Below are 15,132 nucleotides of genomic sequence, written 5' to 3' on the forward strand. Positions count from 1 at the left end.
ACTTTTGCTGTTACTTGACTTGTTGTGTCCTGCAAATGCTATAAATCCCTAAATTATTGCAAACCTGCTTTTAAATCTTAGTCAAACAAAACAAAGATTACATGGTATTTTCTTTCTTCGAATAATAGCATGTCAGTAATAACTAACTGAATGTTTTTTTAGGTTGGTTTGATAAATGTTCCCACACATGTAGTACTGAAAACCTCAGTCAGAATTTTAAGATTCGGAAGAGTTATGCGGAATATTTAAAGTTTTTATTGCACATATATGTGAATTATAGGGCTGTCAAACAATAAGCACGAAAATCACATCCAGAATAAACGTTCAGATTTTTGTACAACAAGAAACTTTGATTATTTATAAACACATATTTAGAAAATATTTAGGTGATTTTTTATTTATTTTTTATTTTACGATCATTTCAATTATATAAACATATGTACAATTTTATGTTTTTCCTAAATATTTGCATGTACTGTATTTGTATGTGTTTATAAATACAAAATGAATATGCACAGTACACAGACATAAATTATGTAAACACAAACTTTTATACTTTTTATACATATACTATGAGAGACCTAGAGAGGATACGTCCTCTGCGAGTGAAGGGGGTCATTTCTGCACCACAAAAGCTGACGGCCAGACAGCATTTATTTTCGCTAAATCGCACTAAATTGCTTTCTCTACATTTCTCCTCCACATTCTAAAAATGTTTGGTTATTTTTATCTGAGCGTTGGGTCAAAACATAACAAAAGAGTTAATTTTAACCTGACCCTGCATTTTTTAGAGTACATAAATTCAATTATATGGTTTTTCGGTTTACACTGTTGCATTATTTTTGAGGGACTTATACTGTGATGCAGGGTGACTAAGACAGCCTTGGATGACCTAATGTCTGTTCCCATCAGTGCGTTTGTGATGGATGTTTCCAGGCAACATATACAACACAGTTATGAGTTTGTTTCGGGAGTCTGCTGTGAAGAGTGTGTCAGTATGTGTTTAACTCTGAGTAACCCTTCAATGTAAGACACGTAGCTAGCAAATGTATCTGTTCTATCTGAAACTACATATCAGTTTTAAAGCGAATATGCAGTGTAACACATTTCCAGTTGCATTTAAGAAAAAGTATCTTTTTAAATATTGCAAATAACATTAACCAATTTAGCTTAAATGACAAAATCTATTGTAGGTGGAAGATTATTTTTTACATTACCACAATGCATGAAAAACTCTTCTAGTTAGCAGGACTCATTTAACCACTCCCTAAGGTTTGACTTTAGACCTAGATCATCAACCATAACTCATCATCTGTAAGACTGGTGGCTCATTTGTTTAGTCAGGCATGTCCATCGCAATTCTGCTGCATATCTCTGCTTGCTGGAAGCAATTATGGCAAAATTTTGGCATTTTATAACTTTCCTTCGCCCACACCTTAAGACACCCATCCCGAGACACTCCACCATCAATCCAGAATCCTGTCCTTATATAAGATTCCGCGCAACTGAACTTTATGAAAACGATGCATTCTGTCATACACTTTTTTATTGCTTCTTTCATTTACCACCTTTCACTGAAGTCAATGTATAATTTTATTCAACTTTTATTCTGTTTATTTAACTGAATATCTAATGAAATTAACATTTCTATATGCATGACTATAGAAGACTTGAAATGTATTACATTTAATATTTCATGTTTTATACAACATCAATTGTTGAGACTGAATTAAATTAATGAAGCTATAAATGCATATAAGAAACACATGCCTGACAACAAACTGCACACTAAAATGTTAGTTTCTTTGCTTTGCTATAAAGAGCAATGCGGTACATTAACCTAAAGATTGTTACTCCCATGACTTTTGGAATGAAAAATAGACACAGCGCCTGTATTCTTAACATTAGTTCCAAATATAATTGTCAAATTGTATTAATAAAAAACAACAAGAAGTATATTTTCCTTGTACGTTTATTTTCAAGATTTTCAAGCACACACAAATACAACAGAGTGTCATGCAGTGTGTTCAATAACATTTGTTTCTTTGTTCTTAATACCACAGCTGACATGCATTATCATTCACTTCAGATGTAATGTGTGTACATGTTTTAAAAAGCACTCTTTAGCGGTGTGAGCGCTGTGATGTAGTAGTGGTCTGCTTTATTGTCACCGCTGATCCACCAGGCAAGACACTGTGAGTTCCACCTGAGGACACAACGTGAGATCCACCTGAGGACACTGAGTAAGATCCACCCGAGGACATAGATCCAACTGAAGGATGGGACAGAATTAGTTATTACTGTCATGCATAGATTGATAAAACTGAGAATAATTACACAATACTCAAAGAGATATGTAATTACCTTGCATGGGTTGACTAGGAAGGAGAAAGAAAATATGAATTAGTTAGGACAAAACAACTCCAACCCATCTTGTATTTCTTGTGAAATTTCATTCAACTTACACAATATCCTGATTGTCCAGGAGGCTCCTGTAGGTGGCGATCTCCTGCTCCAGGCGGCTCTTAATATCCAGCAACATTTTGTATTCCTGTCCCTGTTGTTCAATGCTAGTCCGCATCTGAGACAGCTCTGACTCCAGCATGTTGATTTGATTCTGGAGGCCTGAGAGCATAGCGCTGTATCTAGCCTCTGTGTCTGCCAGCGTGTTTTCCAGTGAACCTCTCTGTGAATAGAATTGTTTTTACATTAATTTACAACTATTTTCATTTGACTTGTAAAACATTGAGACTCGAAACGTCAATGAGCCCTCAGACATTGTGTCTCACCAAGCTGAGCTGAGACTGTAGCTCGATCTCCAGGCTTTGCATGGTGTGTCTCAGATCTGAGATCTGTGACTTGGAAGTTTGTATGGTCTCTGTGTTAATGGCCACCTCCTTGGTGAACTGTGTGGTCTTAAAGAGAAACAGAAACACAAATTATGTTATTAGAGAGTCATTATCCAAGCGGACTGACACAACAAGCCAAAATTTCTGCTTCATTTCAAAAGTATTGATAATAGAATATTGATTATTCCAAGAGTTTCAAAGTCTTACCTTGTCTTTAAACCACGCCTCCTGATCTCTGCGATGTTTCTGAATGACGTTCTCATAGTCAGAACGAATCTCCTCCAAAACCTTGTTCAGGTCTTGCTGAGGTGCAGCATCGACCTCCACGTTCACTGTTCCAGTCAACTGAGACCTCATAGCCGCCATTTCCTGCCATCACGGTCATATTTCCAATTGTCATGTAAGGATCAATTATGCATGTAGCATTCACGGCTCACAATTATGATAAATTACTCTACGCTGATTATATGTTTGGAGCAAACAGAAACAAACCTCCAGATGGTTCTTCTTCATGAATTCCAGTTCTTCCAGCAAAGATTTGATCATGTTCTCAAGATCGGCTATGGTCATTTTCGTCTGGCTCAACAAGCGTTGCAGGTTACCGATGTCAGCCTCCACACACTGCCGCATTGTCAGCTCATGCTCAAATCTGATTGGTGGAGAATAAGGAAGGAGAATTAAGAAACCAAAGCTATTGCACCTATATTCGTAACAACAGGAATGATTATGACAAATATGAGAACTCACTTCATTCTGAAGTCATCAGCGGCCAGTTTAGAGTTGTCAATCTGCAGGAGGAGGTTTGCGTTGTTGACGGTTGCATTTTTAATCTGTAAAGAAAAATTGGGTGCTAATTAAATAAACGTTATTCCAAATCTCAGACATCACACACGCTTGTGTTGCATTAATGTACCTTGTCCTTTAAGTCTTTGATGGTGTTCCAGTAGGCGCTGTAGTCCCTCTGTGCGATCGGTCCTTTTGTCTCATAGTACTCCCGGATCATCTTCTCCAGCTTGGCATTGGCAACTTCAAGAGATCGCACCTTCTCCAGGTAAGTGGCCAGACGGTTGTTAAGGTTCTGCATGGTGGACTTCTCACTCAGCTGAAAATCCCCTTGAAAGTTGCCTCCAACCGTTATACTTGAACCAAATCCTCCTGATCCGTAACCTCCACCGAACCCTCCACCATAACCTCCTCCATAACCTCCTCCATAACCTCCACCGAAGCTTCCACGTCCTCCGATCGAATGGGATGAAGAGATGCGGGTGCTTCCTCCATAACCGCCGCCGTACACACTGTGGGCTTTTTTAGGAGAAGCCATAATGCCGCCGCGGCTCGAAACGACTATCGACTTTGATGACATGGTCTTAGGTCCCTGGGACTTCGATGAGCGCGAAGTGAAGGACATGGAGGTTGACATGGTGGATGCAGAAATGAGATGAACTCAGTGTGGACAGGAAACTGCTGAAGTTGTCCTGAGGAGGATGGAGACTTCGAGTCCAGCACAATCTTTTATGTAGTTGAGCCTTAAGGGCGGGTTCAACACTTTTTGGATGGGAGGAGGAGGAAAGGTGTGTCTGTGTGCCAGACCCTGATGAGTCCATCAGTGTTGAGATACATGGAACGGTGCTCAGTTTCCACCCTATAATGTGCAGATTGCAAAGGAATGTGTGTGTTGTGTGTTTGCTCCAGCAATGTCCTCACCCTCAAGACTACAATAGAGGGAGTGCAAGACGTCTAGGCTTTGAACACACACTGAGTGTATACATGTGTGTACGCGTGTTTGTGTCTGGCGTGTGTCTGGCTATCCTCATTTTGTCTGATCATGCAGGGATACAAAGTTTAAGATATTTTGATCAATATGTGTTCATACAAACCTGCAATAACATCAAGGACACTTGTGCTGTATCCTTGTTTGCATGATGGGTTTTCTTACAAATTCTACTCTAGAACCTGAAGATCTTTTGTGTGCATCATCAGACTGTTTTCATGCTTTAAACTCAATTTTTGAAACTCAGCAATAGCCTTTCAAAATCTGAATTTCAATCAACTTACAATATTCAAATTTACGGAATACTTCAAGTACTTCAAAAAGGAATACTTCGTTTATAGGTGAACATTTATACTACATTATGTGAATGCATTTATGATTTTGATCATTTAATAAACATATAAAAAATATGTGTTTGGCTTTCATGTCTGTGCCCCAGACAGTGTGTCTCTCAGGGGTGGTGACTTATTAGAGAAACTTTAAAATTCCATCATTTTGCTGACAGGTAACTCCCTGGGGGACTATGAGATCATCTCTGCCAGTTTCACCACCCTTATTACCAGCTCCCATAGTTACCGTCCTCACCCTTTTACAAGTTGAAATCACCTAACTCACCAACAAAGGGAGATATTTCAAAAAAATGTGTTGCTTGTTATCATATGTGTATGTGACCGGGGTATAAACAGTAAAACATTGAAATTATATCTACAGTATGTTTCAAAATGTTACTCAATTAAAAGTTTTTCTAAACAAACACATATTTTAGGAAAACGAACGTTTTCAGATTTGTAGGAATACTTTGTTATATTCTCACTCAATTGTTTTTCTGAAGCTGTATGAATTTCTTTCCATGTAATACAGAAAGTGATTTTAAGTCAGGTTAGTGATAGCCTCAGTCCCCATGCTTTGTTAATTGTATGGGAAAGAGCAACTTTTCCTAGAGCTATTGTCACATTAATAACAAATAATTTGGTGTGAAGCAAACAATCTTTTCAGTAATTATAATTAATTATTTCTTGACTGGGCCACATTAAATGTACTCCAAAAGGTTATTAGTTGTAAGTATATTTGAAAAATAGTTCTTCAAAGGGCTTTAAACAATTCCTTTAAGTGTCAATCTGATTGAGTTGGCCAATCAAATGACGAAAGGCGAGGATTACTGTCCAATCAAATTAAAGAGGGCGACAGTTGCTATTATGCTTGTTTGAAATGCCAAATTCTGCTTTAAATAATTGATTACCGGTGATCAGTGCTAAATGCATGCCGGTAAGAAATGTGTCCGAGTTATGTCCGCCTAGCTCTGAGGCGCCAACTCTCTTCTTCTTCTCAGGTGAGGCAAAGTGCATCTCGAATAAGCCTATTGACAGAAGTCAAGCTCGAGTTCAGTTTTTACCGTGAAAGAGCGCGATGTCAGTATCTAACGGTTTCGTGTTTTATCTGTTAGCGGCCATTCACATGACGCTGACCGCGTCGCCTTCTCCCTCTCTTAAGAGCGCTCGGGAGTTTGCACTCTCAGTTTGAGCTTCAACATTTAAACACTAACCTGAGTAAACGACCGATCATTCCAGTAATCCAAACTAAAAAACGCAGAAAACATATAATTTACGTGTTAATGTCCGTTTGACGAGACAAAAACATTCCCAGAGCTTTGCTAGTTCGTACTAAACTGCGTGGCTTTGACTCGGGAATGTTAATAGGTTGTGGTTAGCCTATTAAAACAACGATATGATTTGCAAATAATTCAAATGCATCACTTTTAAACAAATTCTCGTTCTTTAATTCTGTTTCTATATTATTTTTGGTTTACCTTTTTTTATTAAAACCTTAAGTGTCTGCAACTTCTGTAGCTACACAAAAAAAAGTTAAAGGGACAGTTCACTCAAAAAAGGAAATTTTGTCATTTCAAACCTAAATGCATTGTTTCTTTATGAAAGACATGCTGTACATGTTTCAGTAGTATTTTTATAAAAATCAATTGACCATTTGTTTACTTTCATTACTGATAAACATTAAAAGACAGACATGGTTTAAGCAGTTGTTATGTCATTTGCTCTCCAAACGTTTTAAAATGCACATATGTAGATCAAGAAAGTAATTTTTTTTAGTGCAAATTCAGTTTTTGGACCTCACTATTTTCAAAATCCTGCGTACCACCCTGGCAGTGGACTTTGCAGATCGGGTGTCCACACTAAGTTCGGTATCGATATGGTGCTCCTGGGGGAGCTCGGGACCACCAGTTCGTTTAAGGAGGGGTGAACCGGTCCAGGTTGGAAACGGAGCAGATCAAAACCCCCTGTGCCGATTAGTGGTGGGGTGGCGCCTGTGAATAGACACTGCACTACAGCCTGAGCAATACAGCGAGACCCAGACTTTTATATGTTGTAAGGTAGTATTTATATTTTAACTTTGGCAGCTCATTATTGTTTTTCCTCTAATTTACATTCGAACGCAATTATCAGTATGTCCTTGTTCGCACGGCAGAATGTAACTACAATTTAACAAGCCTTATACATCAGCAATAGTGAGTCACATAAGGATGATTTCAGCTTTGCAGGTCTATGCATCTAAGATAGAATCAACATTTGATGAGAACAAAACAGGTAAAAACAAGTCTGTACTGTTCTTTCTGACTGTTACGATACAAATCACTCTAAACACAACCTGGTGTAAAGCGCACACAATTTTTGAAGTGATGAAACATTCATTTGGTTTGTGTGCTGGATGCATGAGTCAGAATGAAACTGACTCACTCATGAAATAAAGGTTACATTATCAAATGTGTAGTGCCTATATTTTTATTTTTCTTCCACTGGACCAGCTTGTTGCTGATCTAAATAATCAATTCATCGTAAGCCTATTTTCATTCAAATTAAAAGCAAAAATGATGAAAGTTATTTTATTCAAAAGATCACAAATACTATGAACCTACATTTCAGTAAATAGGAATATCATGGATTCATACACTAGAGGGAGCTCTGAACACATTGCACTTATGTACACATGTATTATTGCTGATACCAAACCTGACAGTAGCAACATTCCAGGATTCATGTTATATTTATACATGTGCAATACATTTAGGAAATTCCAGAGGCAATGTATGTAAGATATGGTAAGAAGATGCATTAACTGCAAACAGCATAGTCAATTGCAAACATTTTATGTACTTTATAGTAGGCCTGGGTGTTGTTTAATGCATGTGCCCATATCTTTGAGATGTTGGTGCCAGAGGTCCAGTGTGCTGTGTGTTGAACGTTGGACAATCGTTTTCTCCTGTTCCTCTCTCTCTTCCTGCAAGAAAAAGTTACCTAGTGTAAAACACAATCACAAGCTAAAAGTATGTAAAGACCAATAGCTGATTTGTGCTGATGTAGTTTTAGGTCACTGAGTGTTTTTTCTTCTTTTTAAATGCAAGAATACAAAGATAAAACTTAAAAAAGTTTTTAAGATTTCAGCAACACTGCATCACTATCCAAGTTTTGGGCGTGGCCCCTTTAAACCTGATTGCAGCAACATGTTACATACTCTCTTTGTTGGTGACAGGATGCAAACTCTGTGGATGCTTATTGCTTTCTTCAAGGGCAACATGACTGGAAAACTGAAATGATCTCGGTGAGCCTTGAACCCATCAACCCTTAAGCAAAAAGTAATGCCACGCCTATATCTGCCATTGTGTCTCCTCTTCTTGTGTCTCTTGTGCCAGAGGCTTTTTTAACATTGATTTATTGTATTCTGTATACATCCTGTAAACATAGGTAAAGAACAAACATGACCAGATAAACCAAGCTAAATAGCAAATGCAAAACGAGGTTGACCTTCAAATAAATGTCTGGTGTTTTTGTCATTTTATTATCAGTTCATTTGTCTAATGCAATGTGCTATTCTCATCTATATATAGACTGAGTTTCCATCTCATCCACTTTGCACATTCACGATTCTATATGATGTCAAATACTTTTACTTTAAAAGGGGAAGTAAGCAGCCGGCCAACTTTTTATAACCTAAACCGTGTCCTTTTTCTTGTTCTTTTGTGATGTATCTGTTGCCAGGCAACATATACAACACTGTTGTGAGGCTGTAAGTAGACGTATCGCTGTGACCCAGCCCATTTATTTTCCCTTTTCTCTCTCTCTCTCTCTTAAAGGGGTCATATGACACGGCTAAAACGAATATTATTGTTTGTTTTAGATTCAATGTGTATACAAGATTTAAGGTTTAAAAACGCTGTATTTTCCGCATGTTTGTACCTCCTCTTTGCCCCGACTCTCTGAAACGTGCAGATGTTTTACAAAACTCATCTTTCTGAAAAGTGAGGTGTGCTATGATTGGCCAGTTAACCAGTGCGTATTGTTTGGTCGAATACTGCAAGCGTGTGACGGAAATATACCGCCTCTTACCATATTTGGAACATCAGGTTCCAAAGCAATTGTACTGACAGGTACGCACACCTTACTTCCGTTTACTTTCGGGTGGTCTTAGTCAAATCATACCATGAACTGACGTAGATTTGTGGCGGTGAGGTTACACAATGTGTTTCAGGCAGGTCTGGGTGAGCATTTGCTTTTAGATAGAATGCATCTTTTGTTCCGATAGTTAAATTTGAGCAGTTTTGTCTAATGCATGCGCATGGGCAACTTATAACACACCAAAGACACAGTCAATTTGTTTATGTTTTCTGTAATTATGAGTCTGATCCTATTTTCTGATTTTAGTCTCTTGACTCTACAATCATACTTTAAAACTGTATATAGACCACAGTATTCCAAGAGAAAAACAATGACGTAAATAGTTTTGGCAGCAGCTTTAATTAAAGAGACATTTTCTCACACACAACATCAGATGTAGGCTATGTTTTCTCATGTGAGTGTTTTCTTAAGCCAACATTTGATTCCTTGTTCTGGATACCAGCATTGGCATTTATTGACACTCAAAAGGTGTGTGTGTGTGTGTGTTTGGTCGTCGTCTCTCAAAGCAGTCCGCTCTGCGTTTAGCTGTGTGTTCGCTGTGCTCCTCCACCTGAGTGAGAGAAAGCGTTTTTGAAACCTGACATCAACAACAATTGTGACACAATGTTATATGGGTGATTTTATTTACCTTGTCCTGGACTCCTATAAAACAAGGAATAAGAGTTGTATTAGTATACATATTTTACAAGATATTTCATAAATCTGACAAATATAATAACTCTTAACAACATAAAAGAACATACTTAGTGTCCTGATTGTCCAGAAGGCTCCTGTAGGTGGCGATCTCCTGCTCCAGGCGGCTCTTAATATCCAGCAACATTTTGTATTCCTGTCCCTGTTGTTCAATGCTAGTCCGCATTTGAGTCAGCTCTGACTCCAGCCTGTTGATTTGATTTTGGAGGCCTGCAAGCATAGAGCTGTATCTAGCTTCTGTGTCTGACAGAGTTTTCTCCAGTGACGCTTTCTGTGTGAGTAATAAAAAATTGCAGAGAAATTAAGAAACATTTCGTTAATATATAGCCACTGAAAATCTCATTTTGCATTTCAATACCAACAATCACTTTCGCAAACACTGATTTCCACTCAGGTATGCTTAATATCAGACAAACACCACCTTGGTGCAAGATGTGCGGACAGCAAAATGGACTTCATTCTTTGCTTTCTACCACACCCGCTTTTGGAGAGCTTTCTAAAAGCTTCATAAAGCATTCGTGACATATCTCACTCTAACTCCATATGTTTTTTGTTCATCTTCTTCCCTTACATGCCCTCTTCTTGGCCTGCTTATGTAATATTTTCCCATCCAAGGTTCAGATAGCATATCCCCCATTCCCCGCCTCTCAGAATTTCTCCTTCCTTACTAGTTCACTCCCTCTGCATTCCACTTATATCTCACCATGCTGAGTTGAGACTGTAGCTCGATCTCCAGGCTCTGCAAAGTGCGTCGCAGGTCGGTTAGCTCTGATTTGGTGGTCTGTATGGTCTCTGTGCTGACGGCCACCTCCTTGCTCAACTGTGCGGACTTGAAGTGAGAGAAGAACACACACAATATAATTTTAAAACCATATCCGATACTCCATAGAATGTGTTTTGCAATAGATTTAAAATAATCAAAGGTTATCTTACCTTGTCTTTAAACCACGCCTCCTGATCTCTGCGATGTTTCTCTATGACGGACTCATAGTCAGAACGAATCTCCTCCAGAAGCTTGTTCAGGTCTTGCTGAGGTGCAGCATCGACCTCCACGTTTACTGTGCCAGACAGCTGAGACCTCATATTCTCCAAGTCCTGTTACCATACAATTCAAGTACCCAAATGACCCAAAGTTCGCCAAATGTATAAACAATAATAAGTAGTAGAAGAAAACTCTTCTGCTACAAACCTCTAGGTGGTTCTTTTTCATAAATGCCAGTTCATCTTGCAGACCTTCAATCTGCATCTCAAGGTCGGCCTTCATCAGGGTTGTCTGGTCCAGCAAGCGACGCAGGTTGGCGATGTCAGCCTCCACAGACTGCCGCATGGCTAACTCGTGCTCATATCTGATTGGTGGAGAGGTTGGATTAGCTCATTACTCACTGTTGTAAAATGACTAATATTTGTCCAGATGAATGAAGGAATTCACTTTATTCTGAAGTCATCAGCTGCCAGTTTAGAGTTGTCAATCTGCAGAAGGAGGTCGGCATTGTTGACGGTGGCATTTTTAATCTGCAAAGATAAAAATGAATTATTCTTGACTTATCTGCAAAATAAGAGTCTCGTGGGGTTGTGTTTCATCATTGTAATAGACCCAAGTGATATATATCAAAGGAATTAGAGAGCAGAAGAATTTGGTATTCTTAGATAACATATGCCATAAAGATGATTGTTTCATTCAGAATATCAAGACATTAGACATTACCTTTTCCTTCAGGTCATTGATGGTGTTCCAGTAGGCACTGTAGTCCCTCTCTGCGACTGGCCCCTTCGTCTCATAATACTCCCGGATCATCTTTTCCAACTTGGCATTGGCAGCCTCCAGAGAACGCACCTTCTCCAGGTAGGAAGCCAGACGATCATTCAGGTTCTGCATGGTGGCCTTCTCAGTTGGCTGGGAATCTCCCATGCCGGCTCCAGCTCCAAATCCTCCACCAAAACCTCCACCATAACCTCCACCATAACCTCCTCCAAAGCCTCCACTCCTAGACTGCAGGGAAGAGGAAGAGATGCGGACGCTCCCCCCAAGACCACCGCCATACACGCTGTGGGCTTTCTGTGGAGCACCCATCATGCTACCTCTGCTTGAAGAGACAATGGATCTCGTGGTTGACATGCGCATCGACATGGTTGCCGGAAATTAGAGTTGAGATCAAAGCAACGAAGACACTAAAGGAAACCAATGGAGTTGTCCCGAAGAGGATGGCAACTTTGAGCCTGGGTCCGTTCTCTTATATAGCTGGAGTTGAAGGGGCGGATCCTGGATGGGAGGAGGGGGGAAGGTGCGAGTGTGTGCCAGACCCTGCTGCAACCACCAGTTTAGCGACTCGAGGACCAGTGTTCAGTTTCCACCCTAGTGAGGAAACTGCAATGGAATGTCATTTTCTCTCTCTCTCTCTCTCTCTCTCTCTCTCTCTCTCTTTGTTTGTGTGTGTTCATATTCATTACTGCAATGTCCTCACCCTAGAAATTTCAATAGTGGGAGTGCAGTAGAAGTACTAGCTTTATGTTTAGTTTTTTTGTTTTATGCGTATGTGGGTATAGTGCCAGCTTTCCTCCCTGTGTCAGTTAGAGGTGGAACAAAAGTCAGTTAAATCACAGAACATGATACAGCGCAAACACAACACAGGAGTCATATATAAAGTATACTGTCAAAGCACTATCAAGTCAAGCCACATAAGATCAAAGCTTCTGCAAAAATGCATGAATGTAATAGTCTTTTTAACAACCGTCATGATTTCAGTTAGAATTTTAGGCATCATTTCATAATACAAGAGCTGCAGGACGAGATAAGTGCCAAAGTGAGTTCGTGCTCTAATGGGAAACAGACCAGACCAGCTTGATCAATCACAGTTTGGGTCTCATGAGTGTTGCTGTCTTATGCTGCAAGACCAGAAACTCGCAGTAAGGCACATTATAACGTTATCGAGTTGGCTTGTGTCATCTTAAAAACAAAACAACAAAATGTATTTTCCAAAGTTGCAGCCTGGTGCCGTATAAATGCGGCCTACACTGGAAAACACAAACGTTGTAAACTATTTGACTTGATGGTAGTCTTCCTGGGGGGGATGTGACATAATCTCTGGAAATATCAACGTCCTCTCACCAGATCACATCTGGAACCTCCACTCGGATACCTCACTCCTCAACAATAGAGAGGGTGAGAAGGATGCCGGGGTGGGGGGGATGTAACCTTGATCCCATTATGAATTATGAAACCCAGTGTGTGTGTGCAAATTGTATTGCTACAATGAGAGAGAGAGAGAGAGAGAGAGAGAGAGAGAGAATAGACGTATTGCATCAGGGTTGTTTAAACAAAGACAACATTTATAAAATTATTATCTATGGCTGACAATGGCACTGCTTTTCAGAGCTACAGAAATGTGAAACAACAGGTAATAATTATAAACAAAATCTGAAATTTATTTGAAAATGATATTTTATTCATGAACAGCATGCATCTGCTTGACTGGTTGCTGTGCACATCAATGGCTCTGTTGTGAAGGCAGTGGTCTGTTTAGTGACTTTTGAGTCATGACTCATTGTATAAACAGAACTCCACCCACCTCACACTCTCTGAGGTAGGATGTGTTCTCAAAGAGCCCATGGGAGAGTTGATAACAGTTATTATCTATGAAATGTCTCTTTTGTCTAGTCAATCAAAAGCTTTAATTAAATAAATTGTCTCCTTCAGCTCTGACAACTGTGGAGAGAGCGTTATTCCAGCCTCACTTCATTTCTAGTTATTCTAGTTTTGAAAGCATTATAGGTTGGAGTTTTATTGTTTTGTTTCACCGCAATAGTTTACAATTTGGCAATAAACAGATTAGTGCTAATTAGAAATTAATTTATCGTAATGTCATCATCACACGACTAGTGACACTTTGACAAATGATGGTGTCAATGAAATATGTGGGCTCAAGAGAAAATACAGAATATACATATCAGATGTGATTAAATGTAACTTAAAAACTAAGTTTTTCTCGTTTGCTTGGTATAATCTGAGACACTTCAGAAATCTGAAACATTCTGCAGATTGCTTTCACAGATTACTTATGTTACCAAGGTCACTGTAGTTCAAAGCTAACTATGCTTTTGCAATTGGATTTAAATAAAAAGCCAATGTTTTTCACAAAGTCAATAAACTTTTTTTAAACATAAACTTTTGTGTTGGTACAAATTTTCGCAACCTGTCTTTGCCGTTTACGCTTTTAAACTTTTAACGTTGCTTGTCACAATGACGAGTGGTCTTTTTCTAAACTGAAGGAAAAATAAATTTGCGTGAGAAGGACAATCAGCCAGGACCGATTGTTTTCAATTTAGGGTTGAAATACAATTTAGGATTGAAAAACCAATGCGCGTGCCAGATGGACGGACTGTGAAGGACTTTGCATGCTAGTAGTCGTTTCTAAAGATAATAAGCTTTATTGCAGATGTAAGGAATCAAGTAATTTTCATATACCCGTAATGTAAGACATTGTCACGAACTTGTTGAATATGCTTTACATTTCTGACATGTTCGAATGTTTTTGAGTTGATCTCACAGTATTTTGATATCATACGCCTATTAGTTTGCGTAGCTTTGTTTTTTATTGCTTCTTCACGTTAAACATTACAATAATTATTAATATTTGTATTGAAAGTAGTATAAGGGATACATTTCGATATTCTGTGTTATTATATGTAAATATAATACATAAAATAATAGACTTAAATAATACATACAAAAATAGTAATGATAATGTATAAAAAAGTGCTTTATTTTTTGTTGCGGCAAGTACCCTGCCTTTAATTTTGGGTGGCATTGTAATGGTTCTGCAAAAACCATTGTTTTGCAAGTTTTTCTAGTCCTGGAGCAGGATCATGACCATGTGTTCTTTGTGGAAGCTCGTAGGCCTTGCTGGGTTCGTCATTGCCACGAGGTCTCCGGTCCCGTATATCTCCTTGCGTTTCTGCTTTAATTGTCTTGTTATGGTTTAATGCCCCTCACCTGTTCCCTGCTTGATTTGGTTCCTTATTTAATGCCCTTGTGTTTTCTGTCCTGTGTTCGTTTGCCTTGTAGGATGTATCCCTGCCTATTTGCTTTAGTCTAATGCTGATGTGTCTTGTCGTGCGCCTCGAGTCTAGTAATGGGGCCTGTACGTCAGTGTTAGTCTATGTCAAGTGTTGTTTATATCCAGTTTAGTCAGTTTATCGTTCCTGTTGAGTCTGTGTGTTATTATTTGTCAGTGTAGTTTTACCTCCTCGTGGGTCTTTGCTTTCTGTTTGTTTAGTAAATCATTGTTTTTCCCGCACCTACAGCCTGCGTTTGGGTTTGTCGTAACATGCATAGTTAAGAGGACAACACTCTTTA

General features: G+C 38.9%; 1 protein-coding gene across 1 annotated transcript; it reads right to left on the reverse strand.

Moving 5' to 3' along the window:
- Nucleotides 1-1,962: 1,962 nt before the first annotated feature.
- LOC306909758 (uncharacterized protein) lies at nt 1,963-11,998 on the reverse strand. Its single transcript, XM_079483790.1, has 15 exons — nt 11,485-11,998; nt 11,209-11,291; nt 10,969-11,125; nt 10,713-10,874; nt 10,483-10,608; nt 9,830-10,050; nt 9,715-9,728; nt 5,861-5,977; nt 3,763-4,292; nt 3,597-3,679; nt 3,342-3,498; nt 3,057-3,218; nt 2,790-2,915; nt 2,466-2,686; nt 1,963-2,300 (listed from the first exon to the last, which is right to left on the reverse strand). The coding sequence occupies exons 1-15, from the start codon at nt 11,905-11,907 to the stop codon at nt 2,291-2,293; spliced, it is 2,592 nt and encodes an 863-aa protein (XP_079339916.1). The 5' UTR covers nt 11,908-11,998; the 3' UTR covers nt 1,963-2,290.
- Between the last annotated feature and the right edge of the window lie 3,134 nt (nt 11,999-15,132).

Source organism: Barbatula barbatula (assembly GCF_947034865.1).
Source record: "Barbatula barbatula genome assembly, chromosome: 20".
Taxonomy (NCBI): domain Eukaryota; kingdom Metazoa; phylum Chordata; class Actinopteri; order Cypriniformes; family Nemacheilidae; genus Barbatula; species Barbatula barbatula.

Excerpts from the sequence above, each read along its gene's own strand:
- LOC306909758 (XM_079483790.1), bottom strand. The coding sequence starts at position 11,907 with ATGTCGATGCGCATGTCAACCACGAGATCCATTGTCTCTTCAAGCAGA. Across the intron at positions 11,126-11,208 it reads GCTGATGACTTCAGAATAAA|ATATGAGCACGAGTTAGCCA; the intron begins GTGAATTCCTTC and ends TCCACCAATCAG. Across the intron at positions 10,875-10,968 it reads TGAAAAAGAACCACCTAGAG|GACTTGGAGAATATGAGGTC; the intron begins GTTTGTAGCAGA and ends GTATGGTAACAG.